Consider the following 23,435-nt stretch of genomic DNA (forward strand, 5'->3'; position numbering starts at 1 on the left):
GATGCCAGTCATAATTTCTTGTGATGGTACTCGTGTTTACTGTGTGTGTTTTATCTTTACGAAGTTTCTCTGAAAACTGAGGTGCTTAATGCATTTGCACAGCACTTACTTGCTGCAGTTTTGCCTCTAAAATGGCATGGTGTGCTCCTGTCAAAATATCACTATTTGTCGATGACGTCATTTGGCTATATTTCCATGTTATTTGAGTATTGTTTACACTGGGAGAAAGTAAAGTACCTTAGAGTTGTATCATCACCAATCCTCTGTCAATATACTGCCCCTTCAATACCTTATTTTTCAATTTCTTTCCTATCAGTATTCCTACTCCATTTTCACCATTTGTGATTTCCTCTGAATAGAAAAGCTTATAATCTACACTTTCTACCTCCTCAGTCTCTCCCCATCTCACTTCACACAAGCCAAATGAATCTAATCTGCCCCTTTTCATCTTCTGTTTTGCATTTTCTAGCCTTTCTGCTTGTAGCAGTGTGAAGACATTCCATGTTCCAATCCTTACCTACCCTTCCTTCATTCTCCCAATCTTCCTTTCAAATGTGCTTCCTCACAATATGTTCACCTCCTGGAGTTCCAAGTGAGGGGAGCTTAAACTTCAGGTTCTTTCACGTTTAGAGACATACCACATACTGCTTGGGATATTAAACTGGTAGAATCCCATTATAGTCCACATAGGCTATAGGTTGTCCAGCCTACATCAGCCATTCCCTATGAGTCAGACATTGCTTGTAGCCGTCCTTGTGGGGGTACACTGTCACTACCTGTACTATTTATTCACCAAAGAGAAAAGGTGCCTCTTCTATTAGCTTCACCATTCTAAAAGGGCTCTTGTTCTGCTTCTGCTGCTGCTGCCACTGAGGTCATATAATATGTAAAAATATTGCTTATGAAACAAGGTGCATAATGAATCATTACACATGCAAAATTGGCACTGAAACAGGAGAGAGAAAGCGTGAAGCAAGTTGGACTGAGTAGTATCATTGTAAATAATGTCTCATTTAATGGAAAAATGCATGCAGTTTCTCAGGAATTAACAAACAACAGTTTATGTCACTACAGATAAAACACCTTGTTACTGTCAACTGCATATTTCCCAAAAAGCAGACAATACCGATAATAGGTTAAGTCGATTTTCCAGAGGTGATACATAGTTCAGGGCTACAGCCAAACTCTTTTCTTGCAGACAGAATGTTACATTTAATTATTCACTACATTACACACATTGCATTAACAATATCAAAATTATCGTTAAATGGCAATGGATGAGAAATCATTAACGAAAACTCCTGGATAGTTTTGTTTGTGAAACCAACAGCGCATTATCATGTAATAGCAAAAGCCGATGCAGTTTTTTCCTTACACTATGACCGAAAAGAGTAAGTTATTGGCAACAAATAGCAGTTATGATTGAGGCACTCCTGGGAACAAGATCATAATGCAAAATACACTTTTTAAGCTCCCAGACACAAAATATTATGTTCATACTGCCCCTTGTTCGATTATATGTCTTTTGTTAGGTCTCATTCATTAAGTTGCTCTTAAGAAGTTAATATAAAGACATCATCACAACTCATCACCTGTAACAATACTGATTAGGAATGCTCAAAGAGCGAACTGATGCCATTCAACCAATAATGTAGTAATTCATAAGTCACCCTTTTGATTTTTATTGTTTTGAATTGAAGCAAGCAATATTCCTACACTCTGGGCAATTAGGCCAGCTGCTACTTTTAGTCCTCTTGTTTGAGCACCATCAATCTCACTGGCCTGTGAGCATTGTCGAGTACCACCTCCACGCTGCCGCCAACGCAAGCATATTCTGCCATCGCCCTAAGCAACAACATCATCGCCAGTCATGATGATATCCTGGATAGCTACTGCTGGTGGAGCACACCCTCCCAGCAGTGGCCTCTACCTGCCACCGCCAGCTCATCAGGCTATATGATGCTGTCAGTTGCACTGGGAGCCAGCCATGCCCCTTGCCACAGTATTAATCATCAATGTCCTGCCTAGCATCAATGGGTGCCAAATGTGCCCTAGTTGTAGCACTATGCCAATGGCCCACACCAATATCTGAAAAGCCTTCTATATGGTAATATCGTATATCCTTGAAAGCCATGTTTTTAATTCCTGTGCTCTTTCCACCTTTCAATGCCATAAAAGCTGGTAATGCGGCAATTCCCCATTTCCCCAGCTGCTTCATCAAGCGGTATCACACTTGGACATGGCTGCTACTGTGTCCTACCAGCCGTTGCCCTTCCCCTTCAGTCGAGCACATTTGCTCACCTGCCCAAGTTCCAACCATCCAACCAACTTCAAGCTCATTGGCATCATTGCATCTCTGACAGTTGATGGGAGGCAAGCCTGGCTGACAGTGGCCACCAGAGACCCAACAACACCAGTGGGCTCAGCCAGACTTTGAGAGGCCACAGGGACAACAGCAATGGCACCAACTGGCTCAGCTGGATTGGAATGTTGTGCAATAAACCACTGCACATGTCAATGGTAATCATGGTTTAATTCCTGTGTCCATGCCACCATGCAAGGACACAAAAATAATCATAAAATAAATTTTAAGCAATACACCCTAATGACAAATTCATAAATTTGGAAACCTAAAGCATTTGAAACTGAGGAGATGATTGAGGCACAAGATGAAGCATTTATGTACAGATCTCATAAAAGAACACATATCGACAAATTGCATGAAAACTGATGATGCAATTATTTGGCTGGGGAGGCTGGGTGGCAAGTCTCTAGGAAATTCTATGACAGGAGAGTAAGTGGTGGAAGTTACTGTAAAGCATTCTGGGAAGCAGATGAAAAAAGGCTAGAACAATATAAAAAATATTTTTACTGTATCAAGAATATAGCTCAAAAAACTTGTCAAAAGCAGGAACAAATGAAGAACTGTTTGTTACTGCTTAAGAGGGAAAATACATTTTCAACAGCAAAATATTGTAAAATTGCTAACTAGTAGCTAAAATTTTTTCCACACTACATGACTGAGTATGCGATACTATCACTGTGTAACGTACAGCACTTTTATTGTGTAGAGTCACTACCCAGACTTTTAGCAAAAGTAATAAGTCTTTCCACAAAAGTACTAAGGGACAGTGTGTGAAGTATTGCACTACTGCATTAGCAGCCACAAGCTGGTAGCCATAACTGTGGCTCAGAACAACACACACATAAGGGGACTGCCAGATGGGGCTAGCTATTCTCAGAGCAAAGTTGCACCACAAAGCAGTAATGAATGCAGCAGGCTAAGTGATGTCACCACACCAGGGAAAGTCTCTTGCTATGCGCAATGTGATTAGGTGTCAAGTTTTAGTGAAACAAGTGCACCTTGGGAGGATAGAAATGTCCGAGTTTAGAGACAGAGTCATTCTTATCTCCAGAGTCAAGCAGCACCACCATGACTCCAGGGCCCCGTTGGGCAGTGGAATGTCGGGGCATTGCCAGCAGTAGCCATGGGTTCAAGACTGGACTGTGCCAGCTGCAATCGACACTAGCTTTCTCAAGGGACTTTTGCCACAGCACCATCAACCTGCCATCCGTGCCTGCTGCTGAGTTCCTAGTGGGAGTCAGTGCCTCAGTGCCATCCGACTGCTGCCAGAGGACAGTGAGTTGAACCCCATGTGCAGCCATCTCCATGCACCACCACAGTGATGTATACAGAGCTGAGGGGCCACCAGGGGTCCATGCTGCCTAGGCACTAGGATGCCACTGACGTCAATGGCCCTGGCCCCAAGGCCGCCATCCTACCACGGTCCTGTCAACAGTGCCACAGAGAGCCTACTCAGCATCCAGGGTGGCAGCCGCCATCCATACATCAGAGCTGGGCAGGTGCAACAGAGAGAGGACATGTCTGCCTCACTGAGCCACGACATGTTATGTCCTGTAATTAAATAAGGGGATTCTTTACTATCACCCATTTTTCCGCTGCGCCTACTGACCTGTCACCACATCCACTCATCTCCCTGAGTGCGAGTGTGACTGCACTCTTCAGAATGTGTCCGAGAGGTCGTCACCACCGAGCACACTTCGATTGTGTGGACACACAGCCAACTGACAATACCAACGGATATTTTTAAAATGTGATCACTGTACAAAACGAACAATGGCCAATTAACACAATGGGAATGTGAAACCAAAAGCCGTATTTTCGAAAACTTTCTGAACTTTATGCATGTAAACTATAAGGTTTGTCTTACATAGCAGCAAACAGATTGGTTTCCTACAAACATAGGCATACATATTAGTCTATTTCTAAGGTCCATCTACATTACTAATTTGAATATAATAGAGGGAAACATTCCACGTGGGAAAAATATATCTAAAAACAAAGATGATGTGACTTACCAAACGAAAGCGCTGGCACGTCGATAGACACACAATCATACACAAACATACACACAAAATTCTAGCTTTCGCAACCAGCGGTTGCTTCGTCAGGAAAGAGGGAAGGAGAGGGAAAGACGAACGGATGTGGGTTTTAAGGGAGAGGGTAAGGAGTCATTCCAATCCCGGGAGCGGAAAGACTTACCTTAGGGGGAAAAAAAGGACGGGTATACACTCGCGCGCACACACACACACATCCACCCACACATATACAGACACAAGCAGACATATCAGACACAAGCAGACATGATATGTGTATACCCGTCCTTTTTTCCCCCTAAGGTAAGTCTTTCCGCTCCTGGGATTGGAACGACTCCTTACCCTCTCCCTTAAAACCCACATCCTTTCGTCTTTCCCTCTCCTTCCCTCTTTCCTGATGAAGCAACCGCTGGTTGCGAAAGCTAGAATTTTGTGTGTATGTTTATGTTTGTTTGTGTGTCTATCGACGTGCCAGCGCTTTCGTTTGGTAAGTCACATCATCTTTGTTTTTAGATATACATTACTAATTTCATGCAAAAAATGCATATATAATCATGTGAAGTCAGTAATTGGCTGTGTAAGAAGAAACTAAGCAGTAAGTAACAAAATGATGAGTTATATTACCTGTCAATTCAGCTACACTCTTGCCACCAGCTTGCATTGCCACTATTTTCCCATGGTTTATGACAGAACTTAACATCACCTCCTTCTGTAACATGGCCATAGCATTCTGCTTTGCAATTTCGAGCAGTTTTTTCTTATCTATATGTAGCCCTGAACGAGACCTGCAAGAAAAATACAACGTTTTAATGTCACCAACAAACAGAAAATGACATTCACAAAAATATGAAATAATACTATCCTCTCACATTACTTTTTATTGCAAGAGATGCACAAAGCATGTAATTCAAGTACAACAAAAATTTAGGACTATTATGCAAAATTCAGTGAAGAAATAATTTAACAAGAGCCGTCATAGCCCTCTGTCAGAAAGTGTTGCAATGCTAGAGAATGCAAGCTTTCTATTTCAACAATAACACAATGGAAGGGCTCGGGAAGGGGAGGGAGGGGTACACCAATGCAAGTATATCACACTGGAAAAAGAGCTCAATTGCCCGAAGATAAGGTCTTAGTTACTTCAAAATGAATTGCAAATAAATTAAAACTGTAAACACATGAATAGAAATAGTAAGAGGAGAACCTTTGCACCAACATTTGATTCACTCACACAGGATGAATTTAAAGTTACTTTGAAGGAAAAAAAATGAAATCATTCAATCAACAGAAGACTGAGATCCCGTCAAGCAGTTCTCATAAAGAAGAAAATGGCACATTGATTCTATGACGATTTTTACCATGGAGCAAAATTATCAAACAAGATTCTACCCATTGCCACAAATAATGACACTGTAGATCATTTGAAAAGAGCACAGTATTTCTGCCATATAGCTATGTAGACTACTTACTAGCAGAGGACCTAATTGACTGGGAAAAAACTACATCATTAACATCTGTCGTCCTTTACAAATTAAAAATTCTCTTGGTCTATGTAACATCCCATGTACCTTTAAGTGCATGATGAACACTTTGCTTTGACACCTCAAATGAAAGACATATCTTTCAATACAAGGATGACATCACTTTTTTAAAAAGTCTGAACAGGATCAAAACACTGGTCTGTGGAGAGAGAAGGGGGGGGGGGGGGGGGGAGGGGGAGGAAGCTTATTTGTTGTCCACAAAAGACAACTCTTTAGTTATCTTGTTAAGGGAACATGAATCCAGCCCATAATAGAAAAACTAGCAGATGTAACACATTTTGCTACTATTCAGCACCTGATAAGCTTTCTCAGGCTATGCACCTAATACAAGTATTTGTTAAGGATTTCAATACCAAGACAGACTCATTACTGCAGCAGAAAGCAAATTATTTTGGATGGAATAACAAGAAAGACCTTTCTACGTACTTAAGGTTCAAGTATCTAGATCCTCCACAAACCTGGCACTGTATAATGACAATAGCAAAACAAAACTGGTCGCTGGCACTATCAGTTATGGTAGAGGTGCAGTTCCAAGTGCAAATCTAGAAAGGACTTACTTGGACTTTTCTCAAGCCTCCAGTATAGCTTCCCTGACCTACAATAACTGCTTTATAACATAGAGGAGTGCCTTGCACTTGTTTGGGCAGGATGTTTCTACCACAGCTAGCAGATCAGTCAGTATGGCAATGTATCCACATTCAATATGCTGATGACATCCACAAAACAATTTTAGAATGAAAGGCATAAATAAGCAATAAGACAACAGGGGCACGGTATTACAGTGGTGTATGCCAACTAAGAGAAGCTTTATCATGTCCTAGTAAAAGCTGTAGCTTTTTAAAATTAAAATAAATGCAGTACCCTTTCGTGTCAACAGAGTATGTTCCAGATTTTTCCCATAGTAGCTTCCATCAATTGATTATAATTCTGGAAGATAATAAGAACACTCACTTAAGGCTGTTACAACATTTCTTTTAGCTCAAAATTGTGGACACCATACTGGTGAACAATTTTTTTTCTTTATAATCAAAGCTTCTATCTACATAATCATTCATCCAACTGGTCTTTGAGACTTGGCAGTATTCACCAGTTTTTGTTTTGCCCTCTGCAAGGGAATAAAGTAAGAAGAATCAGATTTTCATTCCAGAAAATACTGGCGATAATCTTTACGACTCATGGATCTGACCTCACTTTTCTTGATTATCGGCCACTATCTTCCACATGATGGATGATTGACTGATCTGGCCTTGTAACACTAACCAAAATGGCATTGCTGTGCTGCTACTGCAAATGGCTGAGAAAAAGGGGGAACTACAGCCGTAATTTTTCCCGAGGGCATGCAGCTTTACTGTATGGTTAAATGATGATGGCGTCCTCTTGGGTAAAATATTCCGGAGGTAAAATAATCTCCCATTCGGATCTCTGGGCGGGGACTACTAAAGAGGACGTTGTTACCAGGAGAAGGAAAACTGGTGTTCTATGGATTGGAGTGTGGAATGTCAGATCCCTTAATCGAGCAGGTAGGTTAGAAAATTTAAACAGGGAAATGGATAAGTTAAAGTTAGATATAGTGGGAATTAGTGAAGTTCGGTGGTGGGAGGAACAGGACTTTTGGTTACGTGAATACAGGGTTATAAATACAAAATCAAATAGAGGTAATGCAGGAGTAGGTTTAATAATGAATAAAAAAATAGGAGTGCGGGTAAGCTACTACAAACAGCATAGTGAACGCATTATTGTGGCCAAGATAGACACGAAGCTCACGCCTACTACAGTAGTACAAGTTTATATGTCAACTAGCTCTGCAGATGACAAAGAAATTGAAGAAATGTATGATGAGATAAAAGAAATTATTCAGTTCGTGCAGGGAGACAAAAATTTAATAGTCATGGGTGACTGGAATTCGATAGTAAGAAAAGGAAGAGAAGGAAACATAGTAGGTGAATATGGATTGGGGGTAAGAAATGACACAGGAAGCCGCCTGGCAGAATTTTGCACAGAACATAACTTAATCATAGTTAACACTTGGTTCAAGAATCATGAAAGAAGGTTGTATACATGTAAGAAGCCTCGAGATACTAGAAGGTATAAGATAGATTATATAGTGGTAACACAGAGATTTAGGAACCAGGTTTTAAATTGTAAGACATTTCCAGAGGCAGATGTGGACTCTGACCACAATCTATTGGTTATGAACTGTAGATTAAAATTGAAGAAACTGCAAAAAGGAGGGAATTTAAGGAGATGGGACCTGGATAAACTGAAAGAACCAGAGGTTGTACAGAGTTTCAGGGAGAGCATAAGGGAACAATTGACAAGAATGGGGGAAAGAAATACAGTAGAAGAAGAATGGGTAGCTTTGAGGGATGAAATAGTGAAGGCAGCAGAGGATCAAATACGTAAAAAGATGAGGGCTAGTAGAAACCCTTGGGTAACAGAAGAAATATTGAATTTAATTGATGAAAGGAGAAAATATAAAAATTCAGTAAATGAAGTAGGCAAAAAGGAATACAAACGTCTCAAAAATGAGATCGACAGGAAGTGCAAAATGGCTAAGCAGGGATGGCTAGAGTACAAATGTAAGGATGTAGAGGCTTCTCTCATGAGGGTAAGATAGATACTGCTTACAGGAAAATTAAAGAGACCTTTGGAAAAAAGAGAACCACTTGCATGAATATCAAGAGCTCAGATGGAAACAAAGTTCTAAGCAAAGAAGGGAAAGTAGAAAGGTGGAAGGAGTATATAAACGGTCTATACAAGGGCAATGAACTTGAGAACAATACTATGGAAATGGAAGAGGATGAAGATGAAATGGGACATATGATACTGCGTGAAGAGTTTGACAGAGCACTGAAAGACCTAAGTCGAAACAAGGCCCCGGGAGTAGACAACATTTCATTAGAACTACTGACAGGCTTGGGAGAGCCAGTCCTGACAAAACTCTACCATCTGGTAAGGAAGATGTATGAGACAGGTGAAATACCCTCAGACTTCAAGAAGAATATGATAATTCCAATCCCAAAGAAAGCTGGTGCTGACAGATGTGAAAATTACCGAACTACCAGTTTAATAAGTCACAGCTGCAAAATACTAACGTGAATTCTTTACAGACGAATGGAAAAACTGGTATAAGCCGATCTCGAGGAAGATCAGTTTGGATTCCGTAGAAGAACACGTGAGGCAATACTGACCCTACAACTTATCTTAGAAGCTAGATTCAGAAAAGGCAAACCTACGTTTCTAGCATTTGTAGACTTAGAGAAAGCTTTTGACAATGTTGACTGGAATACTCGCTTTCAAATTCTGAAGGTGGCAGGGGTAAAATACAAGGAGCGAAAAGCTATTTACAATTTGTAAAGAAACCATATGGTAGCTATAAGAATTGAGGGCCATGAAAGGGAAGCAGTGAGCAGTGGTTGGGAAGGGAGTGAGACAGGGTTGTAGCCTCTCACTGATGTTATTCAATCTGTATATTGAGCAAGCAGTGAAGGAAACAAAAGAAAAATTCAGAGTAGGTATTAAAATCCATGGAGAAGAAATAAAAACTTTGAGGTTGACTGATAACATTGTAATTCTGTCAGAGACAGCAAAGGCCTTGGAAGAGCAGTTGAATGGAATGGACAGTGTCTTGAAAGGAGGATATAAGATGAAAATCAACAAAAGTAAAGTGAACATCAACAAAAGCAAAATGAGGATAATGAAATGTAGTCGAATTAAGTCGGGTGATGCTGAGGGAATTAGATTAGGAAATGAACACTTCTAGCAGTAAAGGAGTTTTGCTATTTGGGGAGCAAAATAACTGATGATGGTTGAAGTAGAGAGGATATAAAATGGAGACTGGCAATGGCAAGGAAAGCGTTTCTGAAGAAGAGAAATTTGTTAACATCGAGTATAGATTTAAGTGTCAAGAAGTCGTTTCTGAAAGTATTTGTATGGAGTGTAGCCATGTATGGAAGTGAATCATGGACGATAAATAGTTTGGACAAGAAGAGAATAGAAGCTTTCGAAATGTGGTGCTACAGAAGAATGCTGAAGATTAGATGGGTGGATCACATAACTAATGAGGAGGTACTGAATAGAACTGGGGAGGAGTTTGTGGCACAGCTTGACTAGAAGAAGGGATTGGTTGGTAGGACATGTTCTGAGGCATCAAGGGATCACCAATTTAGTATTGGAGGGCAGCGTGGAGGGTAAAAATCGTAGAGGGAGACCAAGAGATGAATACACTAAGCAGATTCAGAAGGATGTAGGCTGCAGTACGTACTGGGAGATGAAGCAGCTTGCACAGGATAGAGTAGCATGGAGAGCTGCATCAAATGGTTGTCTCAGGACTGAAGACCACAACAACAACAACATCTTCCACATTCTTCTTAAACTGACGTTTTGTTTAACGCGTGTAGCGGTCCAACCATACTTGATCCACAGTCACAAAACCAATGCATAAAATCAGTTGGATTCTTTCCGCAATGAATTTTTTGACTGTATTGGATTCCAGTTCATCCATTTGAATGAAATATGCACGAAATAATTCTTTAAAAAAACACAAAAAACTATTCCACAGATGCACAACTTTTACCAACAAACAGAAACAAAATTTTTCTAATACTGGCACCATCTCCATATCAAGCAGAAACAATTTTTACTCTGTGATTTGCAATCAGATCTATAGAATTGTTACCTCACTGAATTTTGCTCATTAAGAACTACACCCATCTCTCAGTATTAATGACTTCATTGTTCCAGGATTCAAGTATTTGCAAAATTAATTTTACTGATATATATTTAGTATCTATGAACCAATTATTTGCCTATTCACAACAAAAGAAAACAAGCAATACAAGAAAGTGTGAGTTGTGTTGGCGTGCAGACCAGCGTGTTTACCGTTAAAAAAAGAGAGAGAGAGAGAGAGAGAGAGAGAGAGAGAGAGAGATATGCATGAAGGGACTAAGTTCACTCATGGAATGAAGTAGAAAATGTACAAGTAACATGAAAGTGGAGCACAAAGTACTAAGCACTGAGCAACAATACTTTCTGTTCTTACTTGTTAGTTGTAACTAAGCACTGTTTTATAACACACAGCCTCAATTTTATTTGTGAAGCTGAATGTACTTTCCTATGTGACATCTGTCCAATTACTTTCTAATCCCAGTCACACAGATTGGTTTGATGGATGCCATATCACTGTGTTTACACTATGTCAGTACCATTCTACTATTTCAACTGCATAACACGCACATATGTATCGGGTATGTTATGCATGTTCACATAAATTACATTTTCATGTTATTTATAAGAAAATGGTTCAAAGTATGTTGAAATTAATAAATAAAACAATGGAAAATCCAGGATGGAATAGTGTGTGTGTGTGTGTGTGTGTGTGTGTGTGTGTGTGTGTGTGTGTGTGTTTGTTTGAGGCCTTTTTGGCCGAAAGCTTACTTGTTTGACAGACTTTTTGTTTAGCCTACTATGACTCAGCATCTCTGCTACAAGGTGAGTAGCAAACTGCCCTTTTCAATCTTGAACATAAGAAATAAAGTTACAAGCTATTTCATATCTTGACTGTTGTGAAAATGCATCATCTGTTGATCACATTTTAGTCTCAGTGAATACATTGCAAGGTGTACAGTGGCTCACATCACTATGATAGCTGCGGACAGAAACTCTGCAGAATGGATACTCAGAATATCTACTCCACTGAGGGGGCGGGGGGGGGGGGGGGGGGGATAGGTTTTTTTTTTTCTTTTTTGTGGGGGGGGGGGGGTTTACAACGATATTTAGATGCAAAAGATTTTTAAAAAAAGTAACACACACCTTCTCAGCAATGTTGCTCTGTACATAACTATTTTCTAAAGAAAATAATTGCTGATATTTTTAACTATTTCTACCCACTTTCCTATTCATTCAGTTCCCAGAATGGTGTAGAATTTACCTCATGGCCTTTATCAAGAAGATCCATCATGAACTTTGCTCTGGTTCTTAAGAAATCCTACCATCATTAGTAGTTCCTTAATGCTGAAGTTATGTACCCACTTGAAACTGATGGACCCTCAAACCTAACTTTCACAGTTAACAGTGTGATGTGTGATGATAACAATGTTCCATCTAGCAAGAACTGACTACCGGTGATATGTGATGATAACAATGTTCCATCTAGCAAGAACTCACTACTGTCTGACAGAACAATGCCATGCCATGATGTGACACTCTGTTGATATCCGGTGTGAATCAGTCTTTTCTTTACCTTGGAGCTGGTGCAATAAGAGCCTCATTAAGTCTATAAGTGTATCTAGGTTAACTGTTTCATGCACTTCTGAGTAAACAGAGCATATCGCACCTTTGAAAGACGCATGTGCTATCAGCATGTGAACAATAACTTTAACATGCCCACAGCTGTACAACTGATTAGGAAAGTGATAGTGATGAGCCTTCCAGTGCAAGCATATGTTGCATAGCCAATGAGCTGAACTTGTAAGGAAAGGTCCTCAAAGGAGGGATCAACTTTTCGAAACAATCTATACGGTGATGTAGGTTAAGGTCCAAGGAATCACATCCTGCAGCCAGTCACCCCAATGTGCCCTCTTTTGCGAGTAATCGATGAAAAAATATTTCGGGATTTTGCATGATGCTGTATAGCTTTAAAAATGGTAACAATCTGCAGACTGGTTGCAAAGTGTAATGGTTAAGGTATTGAGCTCACATGAAAAGGGTTATCAGTTCTAATCTCATCATATAAACTGAATTTTTTTATTTTTAAATCTTTATCAAAATGACTTTGATCATTATTTTTACTCAATTATCTCGTTTAAATGTAAATTTTTTTTACTGATTTGTCACATCATGTTTGTCTTCATATGAAATACATCATTTACTCCTATTTTTCTTCCTATCAATCTTTTTCCACTTGGAATCTTTGTTCATGTGATTTTCATTATTGTTATATAATCAAACCTTTTTCATCCATGTTATTGCAATCATTACTTCTATTTCTCATGTTGCTTGAATTTCATTTTACTTACAATCCCTGCTTTCATTTAAATCATAATCCATGTTATTTTGTCTGTAGCGCAATTTATGTTTTAAATGTTTAAACAATGGAAAATCCAGGATGGAATGTAACAATATTCCAGCAATACACAGCCGTCATTCCACCACCACGGCCAGTCTTTTTATTCCTCTCCTTTTCTGCCACTCCTCCCCCCTCCCCCTCCCCGCCTCACGCCTTCCCTCCGTCTAACATGCAGCACTTCACTGTCCGTCACCCCCACCACACTATCCCTCCCCTTCCCTGCCCCAGCCTTCTACTTACCCACACCCAGTCGCCACTACCAACAAGCACTGGTGCTGCTGCTCGCAGTGTGGTTTCAGTTGCTTGAGACTGCATTCATGTGTGTGAGTTGCATTTGTGTGTGTGTGTGTGTGTGGTGTTGTTGAAGAAGGCCTTAATGGCCGAAAGCTGTAATTGTGAGTGTCTTTTTGTTGTGTCTATCTGCAATTCAGCACTCCACTATATGGTGAATATTGTTTTAAATGTTTGTATGATGATTGCCATCCAAAAAGATGTACATCTCTAAATGAACAATACATTCTTGACACCACTGCGCAGACAATATGAACAGATTACTTCATCTTTTGTTTTCTTAACTGGAAGATCAGCATTTTAAAATGTTTAAACTTTATTATACATAAATAAAAATAATCAGAGTCACATGCACAAATATTCCAAGTAGAAGAATAATGATAGGAAGAAAAAATAAGAGCAACTGAAACAGAAGTTAAAGCGTTAATTAAAATGCTGTGACAAAGGAATACAAATTAGAGAAATTGTGTGTAAACCATTTAATAGTACCCGTTCAACACAGTCATTTCATTTAACCGCATACAGGATGCTATTGTGACCTATTCTTCAGTGTTGCTTGAGTGTTTGGGTTGCACAGCAGTTCGGCTTAAAGAAAGACATTGAAGTAATTCAGAGGTGGGCTGCTAGATTTGTTACTGGTAGATTCAAACAACATGCAAGTGTTATGGAGATGCTTCAGGAATTCAAATGGGAATCACTGGAGGGAAGATGATGGTCTTTTCGAGGAACATTACTGAGAAAATTTGGAGGACCATCATTTGAAGCTTACTGTCAAATGATTCTACTGCCGCCAACATAAATTTCATGTACAGGCCATTAAGATAAGATACAAGAAATTAGGGCTCATACAGAGACATACAGAAAGTCATTTTTCCTCGCTCTATCTGCAAGTGCAACAAAAAAGGATATAACTAGTAGTGTTACAGAGTACCCTCTGCCATCACCACACAATGGCTTGCAGAGTATGAGTGTTGATGCAGATGTAGAACTCCCTCATTTGCCTCTTAATAATGTTAAATACAATCACACATATATCTCTCTCCATCTATTGTGCTTGGAGACTATGACACCATGCTCTGGAGAACAGAAACAGTAATAACAATACTTATGGAATATTTCATCCTTTCTTGGAGGAACATGGTCTTATTAAAAACCTGAATACACAGTATTAACGTTCCACAATAATATTTATTTAATAGTTCGTTAACAGCATTGGACTTCCTAGACCATCATCACGTAACTTGAAGATAAACAGATAGTCCACCAACTTAGGTGAGAGTGCAAAGTTGTACAAAGATTGTTAATCAAAGATACAGACTATATCGATACAAAACCACAAGCATGAGATAATACCTAAAGAGAGTCTGAACAAATAAATCTTATATTACAGAATATTCAAAGATTAAGAGTATATGAATATATCAGCCAAATTTGTTGTACAAGTGAGTAATGGCACATACTACTATGGAATATTAAACTGGCAAATCTGATGAATAGGCTGGGAAAAAAAGGGGGGGAGGGCAGAGGGCACAAAGGAGTCTTACGGAATTTGGAACAGTTATAACAAGCACTAACGTTAGTGACAGCATTTATTTTAGATGCACAGGATAGTAACTTCTACAGACACACTAACACTTGTCAATTCCCAGCATCCCATAACACACAAACATGCAACCCTTCACTCCATGGTGCACCACCTACTATCTATAGCACAAACCAAATCATATCTTGATAAAGAACTGAAAATAATTAAGGAAATAGCATACAGAAATGGTTATAGTCCTACCCTAACTGACAACAGACGGAGGGAACAGCACTTCTTTATCGTCCTCAACAGCATAACAAGGGGAAGACAAGAACAACCAATTCGGCTCAAATTTGGCAGGTCGCTTGTGTACAACCTAAAACGAAGAACTCTTAAGATATTTTCACTCAATACCCCCGTTTTTATGAAAAACAGCCCTAAAGGTTACGATGAGCAACTGACTCAAAATTGGCGGGATCGATAGATAATTGTAAATAAGGCATTTTTCATCATCAGTTATAGGGTTTGCAAACGCATACTTTTCCAGAAATCGAGGAAAGAAACTTTTACAACTGCCGCATATGTATCCAAACACTTTTCGCCGAGAGTGCCAATAGCATGCCGGCATGGTAGATCAGCATGAGTTAATGAATCAACAATGAACTTGAACAACTGTCATAAGATGTCTGCCCAAAACAAATACAGCAATCAATAATGAATAAAATGAGATTTAAAAAAAAAAAAATATATAGTGAAACGGTCAAGCTAACTGGCTGGGAAGCAGCAAACCCAAGTTCGAATCTCGAGGAAACTGTACGGTTTCCATTTTTTTTAAATTGTAGTTTTTCATATCAGAATTCTTGGGAATAATAATAGTAATAAGGTAGGCAAACTAATTTCCCAGATGATGTGAATTAGTACAGACTTAAAAGTTTAAGTCTTGTCACATGAAAACAACTCTGAGTATGAGTGCTGTGAATTCCTCAAAAGGGATCACAGATAGTCAATCAGAAAGGCACAGGACAGAATGCACGTGGTGAGAGTTATGTTGTTCCGGTTGCCTGTTCATCATATCATAGTTGTGAATCTGTAAGAGTGAGGGTGTCCAGCACGAACCTTCTAGAAGACAATTGGAAAGAGTTGTTTTCCATCATTAGGCTGCCGCGAACGTCGAAAATACATGTAATCATTTTCCATCGTTAATCCACCAAATAAAATATGTTTTGTGAAAGAATAAAGCAATCTTCCGTAAGTAACATATGACTTGTACTGTATATATTTTGTAGTAATTAGCTTTTCTGTTTATGCCGTAGTAAGCAGTTATTGTTTGCTGTGTCATATCTTTCAGTTGCATAATCTAAATAATGGAGAATGTACACTCTTCGACCAGCACTGATATACATAGTTGGGAGCCTGTCGCAGACGATGGCAAGCGGGAAGTTACCAACACTGTGTTTTGGTTTGTAAAAGCATTGCAAAACAGATGTATTATCAATGCACTACCGGATTCAGGTAGTTCTGTTTACCAGCATTCCAGACTGATGGGGGTGGCTATCATTGAGCCATTTTTGGAGCTCACCAACAAAATTACTTTTTTTGATACCATGAAGGCAAAGCAGAATGTGATACAGTGGAAGACATCATGGCTAGTGAATTGCAAAATGGTCATAACACTTCGGAAATGTCCACATCATAGGCAATCTATGCTTCATCTGTTCCCAATGAGTATTACAAACTGGTTACTAAACGACTGAACTTGGGCACTATACCCCTGGAAGTAAAAGTAAAGGCAGTAGTGCTACCCAGGAATCATCCAAATTGGAACCTAGAAACACAGCAAAAGAATGGAGCAACAGCCCAGAAAAGGAAGGAAGATCTAAAATTGTGGAAAAATGATGTCGTTAAAGGAGGGACAAGATGTCACAAATACCAGGCGGTAAATAAGTGGACATATGACCAATTTGTCAAATATCGTCGTTGTAACGAGAACGTTAACAATGAGCACACTCCAGGAGTGGACTGCAAGTGCATCGCTTCTATATATGACCAACAAGGATATTATGTTCGCTGCATCATTATCTTAGGCATGGAATTTCAAATCGGAATATAAAATTCGTCAATGGCCCGTCACTAAATACGTCTCCCACAAGGAGGTAGAAAATATAGAAGATATATAGAAAGTGGCGGCTCTTTTCAGCATGCAAATGGCATCACTTATGACCGGTTTTAATCATCATTACATGATCAACACCGATCAAACAGTATTCAAGTATCATGTGAACATTCGACACATGTTACTGCATAAAGGAGAAAAACAAACATTTGTCACAGTTCGTAGTAAAAAAAAAATACTAACACATTCGCACACGGCGCATTAAGCCATCACAGCCTCTGGAAAAGGGTTGCCTAAGGTTTCCCTGTGCTTACAAGAAACGAATGTTACATTTGGTTCTTGGGTTATAGAAGAGGTCAGTCGCTTAACCGACTCTATGAAAAATGAGTACATTACTTGCTCCAAATCCAGGAAATTGACAAATGCTATTTACAGAACATTTCTTGAGGATGTTTTAAAACCACACATTGCTGATAAGAAGTCTTGCCTAATATTGGATTCCTCGGGTGGACAAACTAACATTCTAATGTATGACGCCATGTTTATAGATGAAATGCGCGGTAAAAGTAATACCGCCAAACTGCATACCTACGTGCAGCCGTGTGATGTTTATTTCTATCGCCAGGTTAAAAACATTATTTTGAGACTTCAGAATTGCAGTGTGCTTCTGGAAACCCAGCGAGAATTGCACAACCGTACGGATGGAATAACTATTCACAGCATGATTCATAACCAATTTTCAGCACCGATTTTTCAGGCAATGATATTGTATGCGTTGAACCCATCAAAATTAATTCCCGAAAAAGACATATTTTTAAATGTGAACAAAGTTTGTTTTCCATCGATTCTTCGGAAGGAACAGTGCAGCTGTCAAAAGATTACATATGTTCTTGATGCTGCGAGTATATTTGTTTCAAATGTTTTATGACAATTACTATCCATCTAGTTGTTTGAACAAAGGTGAGGACACGTAACTGTGACTGGAAAAGCCATTGTAAAGTGATCAGGAGTAATATTTCAATAGTTTACTATCCCAAGAGGTTTGAGAAATTAATTTTCCTACCTTTTTATCATTCCTTATTGACTTACTTACCTTCTTAACCCTCCTGTCGCTGTCAATTGACACATGGAAAAATACAAACAAGAAGAATACCATCCGCTAGGTTTCCTTGAGATTCGAACCCAGGTTCTCCGCTTCCCAGCCAGTTACTCGGGTTGTTGCACTCTCGGTGAAAAGCATTTACCATGTGGGTACATAACGGGCAGTTGTAAAAGTTTCTTTCCTCGATTTCTGGGAAAGTATGTGTTTGCGGACCCCATACCTGATGATGAAAAATGCTCTATTTACAATTATTTATTGATCCCGCAAATTTTGAGTCGATTGCTCATCATAACCTTTAGGGGCAATTTTCTCAAAAACAGGAGGTTGTTGAGCCAAAACGTTTTAGACCAAAATGTCTTAGAGTCCTTTGTATTAGGCTGTACATAAGTGACCTGCCAAATTTGAGTCAAATCGGTTGGCCGTGTCTGAGGCCATCCCCTTGTAAGCCTTGCTGATAAATGGACCACCATACTACATGTAGGTAGGACTTCACAGAAGCTTGCTGAGAACCTAAAGTCCAGTAAATTTACTCCAGTTTTTTACAGTTGGAATACTGAAGATTTCATCTTTACTGAACATGCTCTGAATGAATGTCATTTATATGACATGAAATGTGACGTTCTGCATAGAGGAACCAAAGGCAGAAAACAAACATTACTAAAAATTTTCGTCATTAATAAGCATCAATCAAAGAATCTGGATGAGGTCCTAATGACCAAAACCAGTAACACCACTCATCTTCACGAAACTAGTGGTGGTCAGTTAATATTTCTCTCACCATTAGAAAATACGCTTGTAGTAACTGTTCCACACCCACATTCCACAGACTAATTTCTCCCCACTGCCCTCCCCCCCCCCCCCCTTTTTATGGACTGTTCATCAAATTCACCAATTTGTAGCTATAACATAGTAGTCGTTTGTTCCATAACTCATTTCCACAACATATATAACTTACACATTCATCTATTTTTAATCTTTGAGTATACTGTAATGTAAGATTTATTTGTTCAGGGCCTTTTTCGGTATTACATTATGCTTGTGTTTTTGTATTAATATAGTTGTAAGATGTCACGTATCTTTGAGAAACAATCTTTGGACAACTGTGAACTGTGATGATGTGTGGACTACCTGTTTAGTATTAAGTTATCTGACAATGGCTTACGAAGCCAAGAGCCAGTTCATAATGAATTATTAAATAAATATTATTGTGCAACATTAATACTGTGTATTCATATAGGCCATCTTATGCTGCATGGAACATGCTGCGAACAATAACGTTATTCTTTTGACAAAGTATGCTGGGCAGCATAGTAGATGGTGCTTCCCTTCTATTTATTGCCCAATGCAGAGTTATTGTGAGTGTATCTACGTATATATACCTAAAAACAAAGATGATGTGACTTACCAAATGAAAGTGCTGGCAGGTCGACAGACACACAAACGAACACAAACATACACACAAAATTCAAGCTTTCGCAACAAACTGTTGCCTCATCAGGAAAGAGGGAAGGAGAGGGAAAGACGAAAGGATGTGGGTGTTAAGGGAGAGGGTAAGGAGTCATTCCAGTCCCTATGAAATCCCCAAACCACCTTCCCTACCCTCTGGCTCCTACCCTTGTAACCGCCCCCGGTGTAAAACCTGTCCCATGCACCCTCCCACCACCACCTACTCCAGTCCTGTAACCCGGAAAGTGTACACAATCAAAGGCAGAGCCACGTGTGAAAGCACCCACGTGATCTACCAACTGACCTGCCTACACTGTGATGCATTCTATGTGGGAATGACCAGCAACAAACTGTCCATTCGCATGAATGGACACAGGCAGACAGTGTTTGTTGGTAATGAGGATCACCCTGTGGCTAAACATGCCTTGGTGCACGACCAGCACATCTTGGCGCAGTGTTACACCGTCCAGGTTATCTGGATACTTCCTACTAACACCAACCTATCCGAACTCCGGAGATGGGAACTAGCTCTTCAATATATCCTCTCTTCCCGTTATCCACCAGGCCTCAATCTCCGCTAATTTCAAGTTGCCGCCACTCATACCTCACCTGTCATTCAACAACATCTTTGCCTCTGCACTTCAGCCTCGACTGACATCTCTGCCCAAACTCTTTGTCTTTAAATATGTCTGCTTGTGTCTGTATATGTGTGGATGGATATGTGTGTGTGTGCGCGAGTGTATACCCGTCCTTTTTTCCCCCTAAGGTAAGTCTTTCCACTCCCAGGACTGGAATGACTCCTTACCCTCTCCCTTAACACCCACATCCTTTCGTCTTTCCCTCTCCTTCCCTCTTTCCTGATGAGGCAACAGTTTGTTGCGAAGGCTTGAATTTTGTGTGTATGTTTGTGTTCGTTTGTGTGTCTGTCGACCTGCCAGCACTTTCATTTGGTAAGTCACATCATCTTTGTTTTTAGGTATATTTTTCCTTCATGGAATGTTTCCTTCTATTATAACCATATCATTAATTTGAACCCAACAATTACGTTTGTTATTGTCGCCTTTGCATTTCGAAATCGTTCCTGTCGTCTTATTTCTCTTTTTTCTCTTTATTTTCTCTTTCTGTTTTTACCAGTAGTTTCACTTTGTATTCACCTTCCCCTTTTACTGTAATCTACTATACAATTTTATCCCGCCTATATATGCTCAACAATACGTAACCCACTTCCCAACCATAACCAAAAAATTTTATTTTCCGCTACAGTACCGCTGCTATAAAATCCACCGTTTCTAGTTCAATAACAGCTGCTTTCACGTATTTAACAACCATTTCGGCTAGTTCTAATAACTTTAACTTTATTTCCACTTCCGTTTTTCGCACATCACTGATCATTTTTGCCGCTCCCCACAGGTTTTAACGTCATTATTTCTACAATTGTTAGCCCCATTTTCGTAATCTTTCACCACAACACCACTCCTTTAATACGTTTTTTCGAAATTTTCTCGAAATTTTCCCGAATTTCTCCGTCCTTTAACGTGATTTAGCGGCAACACAACCACCTAACCTTTTTGCACATCGCTGTCTACCAACCCAAGTTCACCACAGGATCAACTTAACCAACACTTTTTCGCCTTTTTTCATACCAGATCTCCAATTGCTTTCTAGTTCACCTTCATCTCTCCCCATATATTTCTATCTTTCTTTTTCATTTCAACCTCATGTTAAACTTTCCACCTTCTAATACCATGTCACCCTCACAACACCCCCACAACGACCCCATTAAGTTTTATTTACATTCCCTCCGCAAACATGCCTTCACCCTAGCCAGATTACGCTCACATATTTTATTTTCTCAGGCTTGTCTGACATTTGGCATAACCCCCAAAGGCCTCACACTTAAAGTTCCCATCTCTGGCTGCAACCCTTCTTTCCATCAGTCCCTATACCAGTTCCAAACTGAACAATCCATTGCCCTCACCCACCTAATCCTTCACCTACACATCAACTCAGCCAATGAACACACCCGTCAACTCCTATCCTTAATAAAAGTCCTCAATCTTTCCTCTCCCACATCCACACCGGCTATTCAGAGCATCCTCCTACAGGCCAACCGCCAATTAGAACAGCATGCCACCCTTCACCTCAAAAAACTATCCAATCTCCTGGTTTCCCACCTCCGGAAAGGCAACTCACTCACCCTTCACAACCTTTCCAGCAAACCTCAACCACCTCTCATTGCACACAAACCCAGTCTCTCCCATCTACTCAATCTCCCACTTCCAGCTCCACTCCCTCCAAAACCTCAAAATTCCGATCGACACAATCTGGCACCACAACACCCTAATTCAGTAGTTAACCTTTCCTCCAAACCTCTCTCCCAATCCGAAACCTCTGTCCTATCCAAAGGCCTCACCTTCAGCCCCACTCCCAGATTCACAGCCCTCGTCAAAGATTTACTATCCTACACTCGTACTCTCTGCTGGAAGTATCACTTTGCCACGAAGAAAAATGATTCTAATCCTACCCCTAATGATCCAACTCCCCAAGACACCATCCAAATTGAACCCTGCCTGGAACAGTTCCGTCCTCCGTCAGAGCGGGACCCACCTCCTCTTCCTCAAAATCACCCTCTCCAAACCTTCCAGGAATTTCTGACTTCCAGCCTTGCCTCTCAATCCTTCTTAAAAAACCTTAATCCTACTCCCAACATCACCACTGCTGAAGCCCAGGCTATCCGTGATCTGAAGGCTGACCGGTCCATCGTCATTCTTCCGGCGGACAAGGGTTCCACGACCGTGGTACTTGATCGTCGGGAGTATGTGGCTGAGGGACTGCGTCAGCTTTCAGACAACACCACATACAAAGTTTTCCAAGGTAATCCCATTCCTGATGTCCAGGCAGAGCTTCAAGGAATCCTCAGAACCTTAGGCCCCCTACAAAACCTTTCACCTGACTCCATCAACCTCCTGACCCCACCGACACCCCGCACCCCTACCTTCTACCTTCTTCCTAAAATTCACAAACCCAATCATCCTGGCCGCCCCATTGTAGCTGGTTACCAAGCCCCCACAGAACGTATCTCTGCCTACGTAGATCAACACCTTCAACCCATTACATGCAGTCTCCCATCCTTCATCAAAGACACCAACCACTTATTCGAACGCCTGGAATTCTTACCCAATCCGTTACCCCCAGAAACCATCCTTGTAACCATTGATGCCACTTCCTTATACACAAATATCCCGCACGTCCAGGGCCTCGCTGCGATGGAGCACTTCCTTTCACGCCGATCACCTGCCACCCTACCTAAAACCTCTTTCCTCATTACCTTAGCCAGCTTCATCCTGACCCACAACTTCTTCACTTTTGAAAACCAGACATACCAACAATTAAAGGGAACAGCCATGGGTACCAGGATGGCCCCCTCGTACGCCAACCTATTCGTGGGTCGCTTAGAGGAAGCCTTCTTGGTTACCCAGGCCTGCCAACCCAAAGTTTGGTACAGATTTATTGATGACATCTTCATGATCTGGACTCACAGTGAAGAAGAACTCCAGAATTTCCTCTCCAACCTCAACTCCTTTGGTTCCATCAGATTCACCTGGTCCTACTCCAAATCCCATGCCACTTTCCTTGATGTTGACCTTCACCTGTCCAATGGCCAGCTTCACACGTCCGTCCACATCAAACCCACCAACAAGCAACAGTACCTCCATTACGACAGCTGCCACCCATTCCACATCAAACGGTCCCTTCCCTACAGCCTAGGTCTTCGTGGCAAACGAATCTGCTCCAGTCCGGAATCCCTGAAGCATTACACCAACAACCTGACAACAGCTTTCGCATCCCGCAACTACCCTCCCGACCTGGTACAGAAGCAAATAACCAGAGCCACTTCCTCATCCTCTCAAACCCAGAACCTCTCACAGAAGAACCACAAAAGTGCCCCACTTGTG

The 23,435-nt window shown here is 40.5% G+C and overlaps 1 protein-coding gene across 1 annotated transcript in view; it reads right to left on the reverse strand.

The window, feature by feature from the left end:
- LOC126188053 (serine/arginine repetitive matrix protein 2-like) overlaps nt 1-23,435 on the reverse strand; it is a 354,700-nt gene that overhangs the window by 276,499 nt on the left and 54,766 nt on the right. Inside the window, exon 3 of the mRNA XM_049929488.1 lies at nt 5,023-5,183. Within this exon, the coding sequence (XP_049785445.1) occupies nt 5,023-5,183 (161 nt within the window). The remainder of the gene's footprint in view (nt 1-5,022; nt 5,184-23,435) is intronic.

Source organism: Schistocerca cancellata, chromosome 5, assembly GCF_023864275.1.
Source record: "Schistocerca cancellata isolate TAMUIC-IGC-003103 chromosome 5, iqSchCanc2.1, whole genome shotgun sequence".
Classification (NCBI taxonomy): domain Eukaryota; kingdom Metazoa; phylum Arthropoda; class Insecta; order Orthoptera; family Acrididae; genus Schistocerca; species Schistocerca cancellata.